This window comes from Bombyx mori, chromosome 20 (assembly GCF_030269925.1).
Source record: "Bombyx mori chromosome 20, ASM3026992v2".
NCBI classification, from domain to species: domain Eukaryota; kingdom Metazoa; phylum Arthropoda; class Insecta; order Lepidoptera; family Bombycidae; genus Bombyx; species Bombyx mori.
In genome coordinates this window covers 11,055,836-11,074,251 of record NC_085126.1, presented here as the reverse complement: position 1 = coordinate 11,074,251, position 18,416 = coordinate 11,055,836, and the positions used below count along the sequence as shown (strand labels likewise).

Genomic DNA, 18,416 nt, shown 5'->3' with positions numbered 1-18,416 from the left:
GTTTACCATTCGGTCTACTGGGTCGGGTATGTAATTTCCAGCGGCTACGATGAGAGGGTTCTCATGTCGTGCCGCCTTCTCAAAATGGCGCAGCGATGCCGACTGTAGATACTTACTGACAGAGTCAAGCTCCAGGTCATCGTGGAGATCCACGTTCCTCAGGAACCATGGTGCTCCGACGGCTATCCTGCAGAATCGGGATTGCTAAAACCCCAATAATGTAACACAAGGTGTAAAAAAATTACCTAAAATATTCTTTACATCGCGTGCCCTGCGAAAACTATTGATGATAGAATAAAATAATGTACTACGATTTTGTAGAACACTTTATTATCTACAAAAAGTTTCGCGACAGCGTATGTCCAACTATTATAGTTATGCCGCCGTCTTTTGTTTAAAAAAATGAAACAATGTCAAATATCGTTGAAATTTTTGTTAAAGACCCGAGCGCAGCCGGAGCGGGCCGCTTGTTATTAAATAAAAGTCGATTGCGTTTAGAATATTAGTTTGAAAGCGAAAAATAAACTAGGTTATAACCTAAATTGTATTTATTAACAACTTCAGCATTTTGTTCGACTCGATTTCTGCTTGCTCAGTTGAGACATGCATTTGCGTGCTTATTAATGAACTGATGACAATACAAATTTTACCAAATGACCCCCTTTTATTATCGCTAGACTCATCGTAGCTTTGAACTAGATATGCGGAAAAGTGTGATTTTATTATTCTAAACAATTTATAAATAACCAGCGACCCGCCCTCGCTTCGCTTCGGAAACTGTAATTTATTATTGATTTCTCCACTATTTAATGGATCTTATTATACATATAAACCTTTCTCTTCAATCACTCTATCTATTAAAAAAAACGCATCAAAATCCGTTGCGTAGTTTTAAAGATTTATGCATACATATGTACAGACAGATATAGGGACAGAGAAAGCGACTTTATATTAATACGTGAAGCAAAAACTTTGTATCCCTTTTTACGAAAATTGCGTGGACGGAGGAGTATGAAATTTTCCACACTTATAGAGAATATAGAGAAGAAGTGCACAATGCTAATATTTTTTTTTAAATAATGCATAAAAGATACATTAAATCAATAAAGAAAACATTACACACACTACATACCATGTATTTAACGCACACACGAATGCATACGATTTATTGTCAAACTTTTGTTCTTGACGTCTGTTGTCAAATTGAGAATAGATTAAATATTGTTTGTCTTTGTTAATATTTTTATAGTGTAGTCTTGGCGAAATTTGTGATTATAGAAGTATAAAATACAATCATAATAGTGTACAAACTTACAATTCCAATTAATTATAGTCGATTACTGCGGGACCTCTAGTATTTTTAATTTGATGTGTCGTATTAAATTCGCACGTGCGTCTTTAATAATTAATTAATCTTTTTAAATTGTTAGACGAGTTAAAACCCCTCAACGTCCCACGGTGTTAGTGGATAGCAGTAGTAGTTAATTTACTCGTCGAGCTCTTCGTCACAAGCGACGGGTTCGGTGAGGACGGTGACCGGTGCTTGAGGTACCTAAAAGCACCGTTAGTGGATCGGGACACCTCTAACGTGAAGCAGTAATGCGTTTCGGTTTGAAGGGGCAGTCGTTGTACCGTAAAACTTATGCGTCAAGTTGGCTAGCGCCATTTACATAGTTGATGTCTATGGGCACTGGAAACCACCTAACACTGGTGGGCCGTGACCTCGTCCAGCTATCTAAGCAATAATGAAAAAGCTAAATCTCGAACGGAAGTAAGTGGTGTCATTTCGTTATCAGGTACGACAGTAAGAACAGCAAATCAAGAATCGATTACTATGGAGGTATGGTCAAGACTTACCAGTTCACGTCAGCGGTCTACCCACCCTACGGTACTTCTATAAAGGTAGGCCTCTGTTCTCTGAAACTGTGCTTGTAATTCAGATTTGAAAGATCACATTCTATATCGAGGGGTAAAAGGCTCTGTTTCGTGTAAGCGACATTTTTGCAGGTTTACAGGAGACCGGATTAAAAGCTTAAAATTTGGAAAAAATATCATAACGTAAAACTTCTTCATCTATTTGAATGTGGTAAACATAATAAGGTGTGGGAGGCCTACCCACGCTACGTCTTTCGGTACGTGGTCGCCACTCAAGAACGTTCCGGTCCGGATCCGCTGGACGCAGGCAGCGCAGGACCGGTCATTGTGGCGAGGCTTGGGGGAGGCCTGTCAGGGACAGGTCAGCAGTGGACGTCTGTGGGCTGATAGAATAAAAAACATAATTGAAGTTAAATTAAAAATATCGAACAGTTGATGCTAATACAAAAAAAAATGAACATTTAATACAAAGATAATTGTCGCGTATTAAGCGTAATGTAAAGCTTAAACCAAATACCCTTTCATCCTTCGTTATATACATGTATGTACGTATATAACGTTTGCAATAAACAGATCGCTCCGGTCACAACGGAAACCGAGATGAACAAGGAGACGTGCCTGCAAGTCAATTCGACGCAAGATCAGCTCCAAGACATCCAGTCAGTGCTACCGGACATGACCGATTTTAAATATATCGGTAAGTCTCAAGCAGCTACCGTCGAAGCTTTTTTTATTATTATTTAGATGAATGGACGAGCTCACAGCCCACCTGGTGTTAAGTGGTTACTGGAGTCCATAGACATCCACAACGGAAATGCGCCTCCCACCTTGAGATAAAAGTTCTTAAGTCTCAAGTATAGTTACAACGGCTGCCCCACCCTTCAAACTGAAATGCATTACTGCTTCACGGCAGAAATAGGCAGGGTGGTGGTACCCACCCGCGCGGACTCACAAGAGGTCCTACCACCAGTATATCATCTCATCAACCTCTTGCAACCCCTGGCATTGCTGAAGTCCATGGGCGACGGTAACCACTCACCATCAGGCGGGCCGTATGCTCGTCTGCCTACAAGGGCAATATAAAGTTGTTTTACGAAGTAATTTATGTAAACTTTTCGGATTCGATGGTCACTCGTATACAGAGCTTACAAAACATTCTATTGAAGCTCTTGTAAGCTTGTGTTTTCTTTTTTTGTTCATTTACAATAGGCACAGAAACAATGCAGGATGCCGACACGGCCAAATGGCAGATGGTACAGCCGGTCGGCGATAAGCTAAACAAATACACGATGTGGGTTAAATACAAGAAGACTTTGAAAGGGGATTCTGTGCCCATACCGGTCCGGTAAGTACGACCTCATGGTTTGGAAGTTCCGCAGTAATGTCACTCAGGGTTAAGGAATCAGTATATTGATGACGAATAAAGTGGCAGTACCAAAGACCCCCGAAAACATTTAATAGATGTTGATGGAGCTATAGATATAGTGAGGAAAGATTTTCCTTCGTAATTTTTCGGTAAATTTCGTATGTATCGTGCTCTCTCAAATAGCTTCAGTACAATGACATTATTTATTTTGACATTTGACATTCTATACTTCTATACTAATATTATAAAGAGGAAAGATTTGTTTGTTTGTTTTTATTGAATAGGCTCCGAAACTACCGAACCGATTTGAAAAATTCTTTCACTGCTTGGAAGCTACACTATTCCCGAGTGACATAAGCGATAATCTTTTTTGTAAAAAATTAGGAATCCTTACTAAAACTCCAATAATGTAAGCCAAGTTGTAAAAAAATTACCTAAAATATCGCGTGCCCTGCGAAAATAAAGATCCGTGTTTTCCCGAAGGAAAATACATTCTCACTACATCTATAATTTCTTTAAAGTCATTAAAAAAAAACTTTATTTGGAAAAGTTTAAAAGACTGATTTGATATACGACTTTATACATCTTAACGTCTCATCACAAGCTTTTTTAGTACATACACGAATATTTTTTTATAAAGTTAAAAAAAAATGTATAATGTAATATTGTATAGTAATATTTGTATCATGTATTATATTATAATATAAAGTAAGTATATGTATGTGTGTATATATAATATATATGTTTGTGTGTGTGTATTTGTATGTATATACATATCGACGCTTGAAAGGCAAACGTGACTAAGCGACAATAACTGCTTTGTACATAAATGATAGGCAATAACCATATTCGATGCGCAAAAAATATATATTTCTAGGTCTATTAAAATCATTTCAATCCTACAGCTAGATTCGTTAAAATAAATTTTGTTTTCAGGTATTTCAACTTTAAATTAGTCTACTGTAAAGTTCACGCATTGTCGCTTAGTCACGTTTGCCTTCCAAGCGTCGATATATTGTTTTGTATCTTGTAATATGTATATATTATTATATTTAATGTTTACTGTATGCACTAAGTTTGTGTTCCTAATTCTTCTTTCCTTCTGCGGGTCTACTGGAAGAGATTTCAACATGAAATAAGTAGTGCCCTTGTACTCTGCATCCTTATTGTCGTGTTTCTTCTAACAGCTGTGTGTACAAAATATATTTTCTTCTCAGTCGTGTCACTCTTGACAGAGTGGTCGTGATCGTCATGTAGTGTTGGAAGGGGCAGACTTGATGCGTCTCACGATGTCGCGCCATCTCTCCCTGCTCGAGGCCATTCTACTGCACTCATTTAGGGGACCTCCCACTGCAGTTTTAATTTTACATTTTATTTTTAAATAAATAAATAAAAATAAAATGTAAGTGAATTAGATTATTGTTTATTTAAATATTATTTTTTTTATCAATAAACAGATATGAGATGAAAGGTTTCAATTCGCTCCTGGGCTCCCACTACGATCATTACTATCTGGATTATGAAGATTACAATATTGATGAGATCGATCCTGACGTCTTCAAAGTTGACAGTAGTAAGTATAGTGCAGTAGTACTGATGGTAGGACCTCTTGTGAGTCCGCGCGGGTAGGTACCACCACCCCGCCTATTTCTGCCGTGAAGCAGTTTCGGTTTGAAGGGTGGGGTAGCCGTTGTAACTATACTGGGATCTTAGAACTCATCTCAAGGTAGGTGGCGCCATTTACGTTGTAGATGTCTATGGTCTCCGGTAAACACTTAACACCAGGTGGGCCGTGAGCTAGTTCAACCACTTAAACAATGAATGAATAAATACCAAGTATAGTGTGGTAGTAAGTTTAGTGCAGTAGTAAATATACTGTTTTATTTATTTATTAGTTTCATAAAAATGCATAAAATCTGCACACGTTAACATTTAACTTAAATATTAAAATTAATACACTATTGAATTCACCCTTTTAGATGTGAACACAACTTGCATATAGTATAGTATAATAGTAAGTATAGTGCAGTACTTAGCGTACCCTAATGCCATCTGTCTTCAGATAGCAAAAACGGATATCGAAACAACTAGAATTTACTAGAATATTCTCGAATGTTCCAGTTTGTATTAATATTACGTGAATCGTTTTTATTTATCCTGAGCCTGAGCTTGTAACAACACTAATGTTACGGTCACGTCTAGCTAATGGACACTTCGTAAAGAGTCCACATCCGCCACCGCCGCGGCTCTGTAGGGCAGGCGTATTACGATACAACTAGAATTTTTGTGTCTATTAGCCGTGGGCGGCTACCGATCGGCGTCAGAAGCAATGTTTCGTGTGTTCTTTCCTCGATGAACCCGTCGCTTGCGACGAAGGGCTCGACGAGTGAATTAACCCACAGACACAGCCCACTGAGTTTCTCGCCGGTTCTTCTCACTGAGTCGCGTTTCCGATCCGGTGGTAGATTCTGCGAAGCACGACTCTTGCTAGGGTCAGTGTTAGCAACACTTCCAGTTTGAGCCCGAGAGCTCACCTACACGTTAGGGTAACGCTGATATAGCCTCTCAAGGTTATCAGCATAGGTAGGAGAAAAAAAAAAAACATGTGTGCAATTCACACGTGGTAGAAGTGAAACTTTCAAAAATTAAAATACAACTATTCTAAATATCTAAGTATGTATATGTAAAATTTGTCATTAGTAAATAATTGTAAATCATATCTTATAGTATGCGGTAGCGCCCTCTGTGAATTGATATTTTAACTTCACGTATAATCCTAAATTAAAATTCACTACAAGAGGTTTCACACACACGTTAGTAATAAAAAATCTCATAGATGGCGCTGTATTAAAAAAACACTACACCGGAGAACGCCTAATGTGTTCTATCTCGTTCTCTCGCCGGCTGAATCCTATACATTTATGTGTTCGTGTCTCTATGGACTTATTTTTTCGTTTCATCGAGTTTGAAATCATAACGATTCTAAAGAAGTTTCATTTAAAAAAATAAGTGTGTTCCGTTCGCTGCAGACATGCAGTGCACTGGGTTCCCGGGGCCCGGCTCGCGACACTTCGCCACCTTCAACCCGATGAAGGAGTTCGTGCGGCCCGTGCACGACGCCCACGTCCACGACGAGTTCGAGCGGTGAGTGGGGGACCGGGGAGCCGAGGGGGTGGGGGAACTGGCGGGTCGGGGTCCTGGGGGGTCGGGGGGACTGCGTCTATCAACGTATTTAGAAAGATGAATTTCGATTAGATTCGTCACAGTTGGGCGAGTGGAACCAGGATATACGTATATTTAAATCTAGCGTCCTCCAAAGTAATAATAGAATATTTGAGATTAGTTCTTCGTCTTGTAAACGCTTGGCGAGATGAAGGCTACAGGCCTGACCTGGAGTGATGTCAAGGAGCAAACGCAAGACAGAGTCAAGTGGAGACAACTTGTCAGGGGTGTATGTATCAGTGTGATTCCCCAGGGCTACAACAGCATCAACAACTCCGTGTGAGCGAGCAAGAAAAAATTCAAATGAAATATGTACTTAACAAATGTTCACGATCGGCTTCCACGGTGAAGGAATAAACATCGTGTAATAAAAATCAAACCCGCAAAATTTTAATTTGCGTAATTACTGGTGGTAGGGCCTCTTATGAGTCCGCACGGGTAGGTACCACCTCCCCGCCCATTTCTGCTGTAAAGCCGTTGTAACTATACTGAGACCTTAGAACTCATATCTCAAGGTGGTTGGTGCATTTGCGTTGTAGATGTCTATGGGCTCCAGTAACCACTTAACACCAGTTGGGCTGTGAGCTCGTCCACCTATCTAAGCGAAAAAAAAAAGAAATTTTAATTGAAATATTTTTCAGTCCTCGCGCCCACCTTACCTACTATCAAATGCGAGTTAAATAACGTATCTCATGTCGTTACAGTTTCAAAGTCAAACACCAGAGGCAGTACGCGAGCGACCTGGAGCACGAGAAGAGGCTGAACATCTTCAGGCAGTCGCTCAGGTTAGTCGCTAGTGACGTCAACGCCGTGACCTCACACCTACAAGAGACTTAATGACGTGTGGGCTCGTGGATCAGAACAGTCGACTGTTGCTTCCGACGTCAGGCTAACGGACCTGGACCGAGGGTAGTGGTTACCGTCAGACGCTAGTAGTGCCAGGGCAGTACTCTGTGTATACTGGTGGTAGGTCGTCTTGTGAGTCCGCACGGATAGGTACCACCAGCCTGCTTATTTCTGCCATGAAGCAGTCATGCGTTTTGGTTTAAAGGGTGGGGCGGCCGTTTACTGTTAAAACTGGGATCTAAGCACTCACGTCTCGAGGTAGGTGGCAGTCTATGGGCTCCGGTAACAACTTAACACCAGGTGGGCCGTGAGCTCAAGTTCTCTGGAGACGCACTGTGGATGAACGCAACGGGTTCAGGTAGTATGAAGTTTGAATCGCAAATGTCTTCACTCACTGTGAAGAATGAAACGCATTTATTCATTTTATGGCCACCTTAAGATACCTCTAAGAAATAGACGCAACGCAATATGGTTAATATGGCGGCGTTTCTTAGGGACCTTAAGAATGTATGTTTGTTTCAGATACATACATTCCAATAATCGAGCGAACCGCGGTTTCACCATGTCCGTGAACCATCTTGCCGATCGCACTGACGACGAGCTCGCCGCCCTCAGAGGGAGGAGGTACTCGGGGCCCAGCCCTCACGGTGAGTCCACACGGCTGCAAGAAAGGGCCACCTTCTATTAGATCTCTAGAAAATTGCACAAAGTCGAAATGAGTTGCTCGCTCCGGGCATTTCAATGTTGCAATAATTGTTACGTTATAATAATTATTATAATTTTTTTAATTGTGATTTGTTTTTTCTTTTATTGCAAATATTTTTATTTATTTAAAAAAAGAAAATATTTGAGAAAAAGCAAAAAAAAAAGAAAGCCCGCTGAGTTTGTTTCGCCGGTTCTTCTCAGGACTGTGGCTTTTTTTGGAACCGGTGGTAGAAGTAACATTGTTATTTGTATTTTGACATTCAACAAGTGTGTCATACTGACATCTAAGTTGAAATAAATAATTTTGAATTTTGAATTTGAATTTTGAATACTCATTGTAAAAATTAATATTTAAAAAACAAAAAAAATCGAGGCTCCTTCTTCAAACGAGGCTTGTGGAGAGTATTAAGCGGTAGGCAGCGGCGTGGCTCTAAGCAATAAAAAAAATCGTATGAGTACCTAGTGTAATTTTTTATAAAAGGCAATCTAAACTTACATTTTAATCATGAAATTTGGTATTTTTTCTTTATTTTTAATTTGGGTACTACCTAAGAAATACTCTTTTTTATTTTTTTATTTTGAGTCCTCAATAGCTCTACTATGAGGTGTTTCAGGATTATCCATTCTTTCTGGGAATTGAGACTTATGAGGTCTTGTAACAGTCTTCCTCTCCCTACAGACTGGGGCGCGCATTTACGAATGCTATAGGGGGCGGCACTCTACCTATTAGGAACCCCTTTCTCGGCGGAAGGCACGGCGTGTGAAGCCTCAACGAACCGCTAAACTATAATGTTTTTTTATTATTGCTTAGATGAGTGGACGAGCTCACAGCTCACCTGGTGTTAAGTGGTTACTAGAGCCCATAGACATCTGCGACGTAAATGCGCCACCCACCTTGAGATATAAGTTCTAAGGTCTCAGTATAGTAACAACGGCTGCCCACTCTTCAAACCGAAACGCAGTATTTTTTAGGCAGATGAGCATACGGCCCACCTGATGGTAAGTGGTTACCGGCGCCCATGGACTTCAGCAATACCAGGGGCAGAGCCAAGCCGCTGCCTGATTACTGATTCACGGCAGAAATAAGCGGAGTGGTGGTACCTACCCGCGCGAACTCACAACGTGTCCTGCCACCAGTAAATGTCCTGATGTTACAACCAGGTCTCCCGTTCCCGTACAGCAAATCTCGAGTGGAGGAGTTGAGCGTAAAGCTGCCTCCGGAACACGACTGGAGATTGTTCGGAGCGGTCACTCCCGTTAAAGGTGAGAACGGAAAGCGTGCGACAATTCCTTCAGTTTTACTTTTAGGGTCCAGTCAGAGTGGGTCTGCTAATACTGGCCCCAGCAAGAGCAGTGCTTCGCAGAATCTACCACCGAATCGGAAACGCGACCCACTGAGAAGATCCGACGAGAAACTCAGTAGGCTGGGTCTATAAGTTAAGTTGCACGTGGGACTCTTTGACAAGAACTGTTGATTGGTGTTCGGAGTTCCTCATATCGCCAAGCTTTGAGGTTCCGACCCATCTCTGTAGGGACTCAATAGAAAGATCCGAACAAAACATGCCCGTTCAGTTAAACTCAAATAATATCACTTTATGTAGTCATTTATCACGATAGGTCTTAGAACTTACGATCAGCAACATCTTGTAACGTTCGTGAGCTTAAAGCTTTTACCCTCGTGAGGCATGAAGACAGAATATAATCACTGTTCCCTGTTTGGCCGCGCTTTTACCCTGGTCCATTATTAACTAGCCTATTTTAGTCCACCGTTAGCTATAGTTCTTTACCAATGTCTTGGATCTACTTGACCTCATCCACTTGCGACGGGTTTTATTTATTTATTGCTTAGATGGGTGGACGAGTTCACGGCCCACCTGGTGTTAAGTGGTTACCGGAGCCCATAGACATCTACAACGTAAATGCGTCACCCACCTTGAGATATAAGTTCTAAGGTCTCAGTATAGTTACAACTAGACATGCTACGAATATTCGACTACTATTTGGTATTCGGCCACTTTGTAAAAATTCGGCTGAATATTCGGCGCTGCGGCCGACAGCGTTGCCGAATATTCGGTATTCGGTAATCGGCCAAATCACTATTCGTGGCAACTCTAGTTACAACGGCTGCTCCGCCCTTCAAACCGAAACGCATTTCTGCTTCACGGCAGAAATAGGCAGGGCGGTGGTACCTACCCGCGCGGACTCACAAGAGGAGAGATCTTGCGGCGTCCGTGTGGTCTAACCATGAGCGTGTCGGTCCAGATCAGTCGGTGTGCGGCTCGTGCTGGTCGTTCGGCACGGTGGGCGCGGTGGAGGGCGCGCTGTTCCTGCACAACGGCGGACACCTGGTCCGGCTCAGCCAGCAGGCGCTCATCGACTGCTCCTGGGGGTGAGAATTTTGGAAGTCGTCGGCGGTGGTGGTCGTTGGTCGTTGACCGACCAGATCCGCACTACCCTCGACACCACAGTTGACGATGCTCTACATTCGACGGCAGATAGAGATAAATAGCGGTAGGTAGCGGCTTGGCTCTGCCCCTGACATTGTTGAAGTCCATGGGCGACGGTAACCACGCACCATCAGGTGGGCCGTAAGCTCGTCTACCTACAAGGGCAATAAAAAAAGGCGTGGAATGGTTCGTAATAAACTCTTGTTGCGAGGAGGTGGTCACGACCCTCAGTATTGAGGAAGCCGAAGCAAGAAGAAGGTGGTTGTAGATTGTAGGATCACCAGTGCCGGGCGACACAATAACGAATCCGTAATAGGATTAGGCAGTTTATTTCCTACTAGCTTTTGCCCGCGACTTCGTCCACGTCGAATAGTTACTGCAACATAAGCCATATGCGCACGACCAAACAAGACAAAGTGCTGAATTTGTACACAATGTTCCTTACAACTATACGACAAAACAACACGATAACGAAAACTAATCTAACTTATAATGTAAGGAAATAATTTTATTCACAATATACAATTAAACAATTACACTGCTAACCTATTGCTAATGTGGAGGATGCCCTTTAACATGTTTATAAACGTCACTAACCTACAAGTAAAAATATCCAGCTCATCTTATGCTAGGACTATCTTCCTCCATTCATTCCTGTCCTCCGCGCAGTGGATAGCGACATTGATGCTGGAGTCCAAACATTTTTTCCAATCCATTATTTTGTATTGTTACGCGCTGGGGTTCGGGATAAATAAAATAATCTACCGAATTACAAGCTAACACTGTATTCAACACTAGAACACTTCACAAACACTTTAAAATTCTCAAATCGCTTCTTCCACTTCGGTTCAGGTGATCCGTTCGCTGTTTCGCTTCGAGTATCTCCTATTACTAATTGACTACGTGCCATCTCTGCAACGCTTTTATAGTCGAGACGAAATCCCTAGAATCGACGAGAATATTCCACGCAATCTGACAATAGATGGCGTTGTACTTCTCCAGCATTCTAGGTGCTACTAGATCCTTCGATATTCGTTATCGACTATTCGGCGATAGATGGCGTTACTCTTGCCGACGTAACGATACGAACTTCACTATCGCTCCAGTTTCGGGAACAACGGCTGCGACGGAGGCGAGGACTTCAGGGCCTACGAGTGGATTAAGAGGCACGGCCTCCCCACAGAGGAAGACTACGGAGGATACCTCGGACAGGTTAGTATTGCAACACCTCAAGTGAGAACTGGCTCCAACGTGCAATAAATGCCTATACGAAACTTTTTGGTTTTTTTTCATTGTCATTTGACAATTTGTCGTTGTCATTATCACTTAAATGATTTTCTTAAAGACGACATTGAAAATAAATGGATTTCTCAATTGAATATGCAATTTCGAAAAGGGCATATGTCGCATATTCTGTCAAATACGTTTTTTCATATACATGTAGTTTTGAGGCTTACCTACACCCATTTTATAATAATTCCAGTAATTTTCAATTGCTAATTAACACTAAAATATAATTCAAAAGTTAATATTTTAAATGTTGCACTGCTTTAGAAAATAATCAGTTTTTTTCATTTACTGAACATTTTAAATTTTCAGAGATGTGCCCTTTTCTAAATTGCATATTCAGTTATTAGTTGAATTGTGGATGAATGAATGGTAAATTATATATAATATTACTAGCTGACCCGGCAAACGTTGTTTTACCATATATGCGCCATCTATTGTCTATCTATCATTACTTACTCAACCCAGTCGAAAGGTATCGACATCTGTTAGAATCATTTGGAGTTAACAGATAATTGTGACTGTCAAATAATAACAGACAAATAATTAGCAATAAATTAAAATTGCGACTATAATTTGAGATTTAAACTATCCTATCTCTCAAGTTGGATCGAACTGCACATGGTGTGCGAATTTTATTATAATCGGTTAAGTGGTTTAGGAGTCCATTGAGGACAAACATTGTGACACGAGATTTATATATATTAAGATAATATCTTGCACTGCACTAAAATTCGCATCTCAAATAATGACATAGCATAGGTACACGCTGCTTTTAACTTATGTAATAACTCATTTTCACTATTCTTAGTGAATAAATGATTTGTTTCTTCTAGAATTATTTCTTTCTTTCTTTCTTGTTTTTTAATAATTGATCTAAACAGTTCGGAATAAAAGCGATTTTTGCATAAAACAGGTCATTACATAAGTACACGATCTACGAAGCAAGATCATCCGCAGTCTGCAGACCCTTGAGATATAGATCGAAGTCACAATAGCTTAGTATAGACACTGATCCCACCAGAAATAGTCAGGGCCGTAGTACCTGCTTGTGTGGGTATGCAAAAAAAAACCACAAAAGTGGGCTTTCTTCCCTTGATATTAGGAAACGAAATCTGCTGCCTGTAATACCCATTGCCCTTGATGTAATAGTTTTTTTTTGTACATTCAGGATGGCTACTGTCATGTCGATAACGTGACGGCTGTCACCTCGATCACCGGCTGGGTTAACGTGACGACAAACGATGAGAAGGCGCTAAAGGTAAGAAGACGAATCGATAAGTGGGTTGAAGTTGGCAGTTTACGTGTATTGAAGCCGCAATCTAAAGCGAAAACGAACACCGAGAGGGCGTTGACCTCGTGCAATACTTTGTTGTACATTGCGTGCATTGAAAAAAAAGTGCAAAATATAATTATACTTTTTTTTTTTTATTGCCTTTGTCGTCAGACGAGCATACGGCCCACCTGATGGTGAGTGGTTACCGTCGCCCATGGACTTCAGCAATGCCAAGGGCAGAGCCAAGCAACTGCCTACCGCATTCCGATACCAGTGCAAAACACTTTAATGTAGTCCTGATATCATCAGATTGCTATGTGAATACATATCGTCTTCTCGCATTAAAACTGTATAGCCTCAAAACTTACTAATTTTACAGGAGTGTTTTAAAGGCTTAACATGTAATATTTTTAATGATGAAAGGCGATTGCATGCAGCAGAGATGCGAATGTTGCGATGGATGTGTGGAGTAACGAGAATGGCGATGTATTGCAAAGTTAAAACGGTAATTAGCTCAAAATAAAAATTGCTACACATATCGCCTATGCGCATTAAAAGTGTACAATTTCCAAAAATATTCGAAATTGAGTTAATATGTGTAAACATTTGGTATCACCAGTATTTTTCTCATAAATACTGTCAAAAGAGTGAGTTTAGTTTTAGTTTTATTTTTTTTAGTTTACCTATGTTTTGACTACTATTAACAAAATTAATACATAATTTTATCTTACTGACAGATAATGTAACTGGTAAAAAAAAAAAAAAAAATGTTGCAAATATGATTAATATTAAAAATATTACATCATCATTATCCTGCCCTTCTCCCAGTCACCTGGGGTCGGCGCAACATGTTTTCTCCTTTCATACTCTTCTATCATATACCATTTCTTCGCTCACTCCCCTCTTACCCATATCGTCTTTCACACAATCTATCCATTTCTTCTTAGGTCTACCTCTTCCTCTATATCCTTCCACATTCATAGTTAACACTCTCTTACCAACCTCATTTTCATTTCGTCTCATCACATGTCCATACCATCTCAAACGCGCACTCCTCAGCTTCTCTGTCACAGGTGCCACTTTCAGACTTCCTCTAACATGTTCATTCCGTATGAGTTTAGTTTTAGTTTTATTTTTTTTAGTTTACCTATGTTTTGACTACTATTAACAAAATTAATACATAATTTTATCTTACTGACAGATAATGTAACTGGTAAAAAAAAAAAAAAAAATGTTGCAAATATGATTAATATTAAAAATATTACATCATCATTATCCTGCCCTTCTCCCAGTCACCTGGGGTCGGCGCAACATGTTTTCTCCTTTCATACTCTTCTATCATATACCATTTCTTCGCTCACTCCCCTCTTACCCATATCGTCTTTCACACAATCTATCCATTTCTTCTTAGGTCTACCTCTTCCTCTATATCCTTCCACATTCATAGTTAACACTCTCTTACCAACCTCATTTTCATTTCGTCTCATCACATGTCCATACCATCTCAAACGCGCACTCCTCAGCTTCTCTGTCACAGGTGCCACTTTCAGACTTCCTCTAACATGTTCATTCCGTATTCTACCGTATTCCGTATTCTTCCGTATTTTTGGAAATTGTACACTTTTAATGCGCATAGGCGATATGTGTAGCAATTTTTATTTTGAGCTAATTACCGTTTTAACTTTGCAATACATCGCTGTTCGGACATCGGACGTTCATTGCGTGTGACGTCATTCGGGGCCAAACTAACTGAAACTGATTGACTACTGACGTGAAATAGTGTTGGTTTTTTTTTTTTTTTTTTTTTTTTCCTACCTAAGCTGATAGCCCTAGCGGCTATTTCAGCGTAGCCTTAACTTTAGTAGGTGAGCTCACGGGGCTCAAACCTGACGATGTTGCTAACACGAACCCTAGCAAGAGTCGTGCTTCGCAGAATCTACCACCGGATCGGAAACGCGACCCACTGAGAAGATCCGGCGAGAAACTCAGTGGGCTGTGTCTGAGAGTTAATTTACTCGTCGAGCCCTTCGTCGCAAGCGACGGGTTCGACGAGAACGGTGACCGGTGCTTGAAGTACCTAAAAGCACCGTTAGTGGATCAGGAGGATCCGAGATGACGTGTTTAGGGCGACGTCGACTGCTTTCCATTCTGTCCGCAGGATCGGGAATGTAGTTACCGGCGGCCACGATGAGAGGGTTCTCGTGTCGTGCCGCTTTATCGAAGTGGCGCATGGACGCCGACTGCAGATACTTACTGATGGACTCTAAGTCCAGGTCGTCATGGAGGTCGACGTTCCTGACGAACCACGGGGCTCCGACGGCTATCCTGCAAAAACGGGATTGAATAATTTGAAAGGATTTTAAGTGTATGCGGGCCGCGTGAGCGAACACTACACTTGCATAGGTCATGACGGGGCGTATGCAAGTTTTGTAGAGTGTCACCTTATTTCTAAGGGACATTTTACTTCGCCTACATATCATCGGGTAGAGACGTCCTAGGATGAAGGCGGCACGATCGCGTACCGTCTTGATGTGGGGGCGGAATGTCATCCTACTGTCGAGGGTGACGCCTAAATATTTGACCTTCGGGGCCCACGGTATGGGCTGGTCGTACATCGTGATTGGGCGAACGGCGGGGGCGGGGGTGTTGACGCGCCTAGTCGGGAGAGGGATGCTCAGCGTGGTGTTCGGAGGGCGACCCCTTTTGAAGAGCACCGCTGTGCTTTTCGTGGGGTTAATGTCGATGCGCCACTTCCGGAACCACTGTCCCATGGTGGTAGCTGCGGTCTGAAGTCGTCGATGAAGCAACGCCTTCTTCCTACACGAGTAGTAGATGGCGGTGTCATCGGCGAAGAGCGCCAGATGGGTCTCCGGAGACCGGGGTATATCGTTGATATACAAACTGAATAGTAACGGGGAGAGGGCGGAGCCTTGCGGGACTCCGGCTGTGACGTGACGGGGCCGGGAACGCGTTCCCTCGACTCGATATCGGAACGAACGGTTCGACAAGTAGTCTCGTATGATGAGATAGTGTTGGAAATATTCGATCGAGATTGACTCGGTGGTGCAGTAGTTAGCGCGTCTGACTGTTGCGCCAAGGGTCGTGGGTTCGATTCTCGCATCGGGCAAACATTCATATGATAAACAAGTTTTTTGTTTTCTGTCTCAGTGTTCATCACCTTTATATGTATATATTTAAAATATATATCAGTATGTTTTTATCAGTTTTTGTCATCCATGACACAGGGAATCCTAATTTGAATTCGGATTAGCGTGCGTGATTTTTTCATAGTTATAATATTAAGTATTCGATTAAATTTTTTTGTATTATAAATAATATTAAAGTTTAAAATAATATTATTTATGTGGAATAGGGATCGCAGCGCATAAAATAATCAACTGCTCCAAAATCCTTTATAATATGATAAAAAATTATCTAACACTTTTTTTTACGCCATAACCGTCTTCGCCATCTTTCTTTTCTCTGTCATTCTGTCTGTCATTCTCTTTTCCCTTTCTTACCGTTTTCTCTCACACACATTTCAATGTTCTATTATAGTAGGCAGCGGCTTGGCTCTGCCCCTGGCATGGCTGACGTCCATGAGCGACGGTGACCACTTACCATCAGGTGGGCCGTACGCTCGTCTGCATGCAAAGGCAAATAAAAAAAAAATATATATATATTTAATTTACCTAAAAATGCAATGTAAGGTGCACGACGTAATGCAGCTTAGCTAGGTTGTCGATAGATCTCGTAGTTCAATTCTAACCGCGCTCCCGGTGACACTTGCCCCAATTAATGTCAATTGTTAATTTTAAATGTTTTAATTAAACGGCCGTCTGGTGTAGTGGTAAGTGACATGGTCACTACACAAGGGGGTCGCGGGTTCGAATCCCGCCAAGGGAAGATATTTGTATGATAATTAAAATAAATATAAAATGTCTTTTCCAGGGTTATGGATGTATATTAAATATATGTATGTGTTTAATAAAAATCTTACATTTATTTCCGTTATCTGGTACCTGTAATACAAGTTCTTTACGAACTTATCACGGGACCAGTTAACGTGGCGTGATTGTTAGTAAATATTTATTTATTTATTTATTTATTTTTAATTTTAAATGTTTTAATTATTAGAATTGAATAAATTTCTTTTTTTTTAAAAAGCTTTTCTAATAAATCCTCGCAACAGTTCCGTTATTACCAATCGTATATTTATTTCAGTTGGCGATCTTCAAGCACGGTCCGATTTCGGTGGCCATCGACGCTTCCCACAAGAGCTTCAGCTTCTACGCGAACGGAGTGTATTTTGAACCGAATTGGTAATTATGATAATGTACAAAAAAGAAAAAAAACTAATATTATTGGCTCGTAAAATCCATCAGTACATAAACGAGTCGTTGCTAAGTTATGCTTAAAAAAATTTATTTATTTATTGCTTAGTTAAGAGGTTACCGGAGCCCATAGACATCTCAGCTCATCAGACATCAGAGCTTGTCCACCCATCTAAGCAAAAAAAAGGGAAATTAATTCGAACTGAGAGGGGAGGCAGCAATGGAAAGAGGCAGCAATGAAAATTAAAAGAAAATAATACTACCCGCATTTCTCGTTTTATTATTATTATTAATTCACAGCAAGAACAAAGTTGAGGAGCTGGACCACGCGGTGCTGGCGGTCGGCTACGGCGTCCTCAACGGCAAGAAGTACTGGCTCATCAAGAACTCCTGGTCGAACATGTGGGGGAACGACGGCTACGTCCTCATGTCCTCGAAGGAGAACAACTGCGGAGTCGAAAGTGCACCCACATACGTACTGATATAAGGCTCATAGTCGCTTGACTTTTTCGCTCGATTATTAGAAAGTATAAGTTTGTAATGCATGCTCTCTCTCTGTCTCTCTATCTTTATCTCTGTTCGTCTTAAGTTTGCTAATTCTACAAATCAAATAGCAAGCTCGTAACGAAAAAACAAAAACAAAAAATATATATACAGGGTGTTAAAAAACTACCCGTAAAGCCGAAAGGAGGTTAAATGGGCCCTTATAACAATTCCATTCACAATATTTAAGAACCGTAGTAACGCTGTATAACATACCCCCCAAAAAATAAACAAATATTATTAATTTCACTGACGTGCAAACCCTATTTCAGTAAAATAAAAGAGTAAAATACGCAGAATGTACTCACATTTCTACCTGATTCGCGGAACGAGAAACAATTTGACAAGTGCGTCAAGTACTTGAGTTTAATGACATGTTTGTATTGAGGTAGTAAACATTTATGAATGAAAAAAAAAGGATTGTGTGGTTTTATGAAACCACGGTAAAAGTGAAACTTTTTTTCAAATTATAGACATTTAACTCTGACAAACAGCATTTACATTAAACACTGACA

At 40.8% G+C, this 18,416-nt stretch overlaps 1 protein-coding gene across 3 annotated transcripts in view; it reads left to right on the top strand.

Moving 5' to 3' along the window:
• LOC101737724 (digestive cysteine proteinase 1) overlaps window positions 1-18,136 on the top strand; it is a 35,158-nt gene extending 17,022 nt beyond the window's left edge. For all 3 annotated transcript variants that reach the window (XM_062674433.1, XM_004925968.5, XM_021347891.3), the window contains exons 4-16: window positions 1,797-1,902; window positions 2,449-2,572; window positions 3,085-3,220; window positions 4,699-4,814; window positions 6,271-6,385; window positions 7,168-7,248; window positions 7,832-7,956; window positions 9,176-9,277; window positions 10,277-10,403; window positions 11,568-11,673; window positions 12,920-13,009; window positions 17,249-17,346; window positions 17,659-18,136. In XM_062674433.1, the coding sequence (XP_062530417.1) occupies window positions 1,797-1,902; window positions 2,449-2,572; window positions 3,085-3,220; window positions 4,699-4,814; window positions 6,271-6,385; window positions 7,168-7,248; window positions 7,832-7,956; window positions 9,176-9,277; window positions 10,277-10,403; window positions 11,568-11,673; window positions 12,920-13,009; window positions 17,249-17,346; window positions 17,659-17,845 (1,513 nt within the window). In that variant the 3' untranslated portion in view covers window positions 17,846-18,136. The remainder of the gene's footprint in view (window positions 1-1,796; window positions 1,903-2,448; window positions 2,573-3,084; window positions 3,221-4,698; window positions 4,815-6,270; window positions 6,386-7,167; window positions 7,249-7,831; window positions 7,957-9,175; window positions 9,278-10,276; window positions 10,404-11,567; window positions 11,674-12,919; window positions 13,010-17,248; window positions 17,347-17,658) is intronic.
• The last annotated feature ends 280 nt before the right edge of the window (window positions 18,137-18,416 follow it).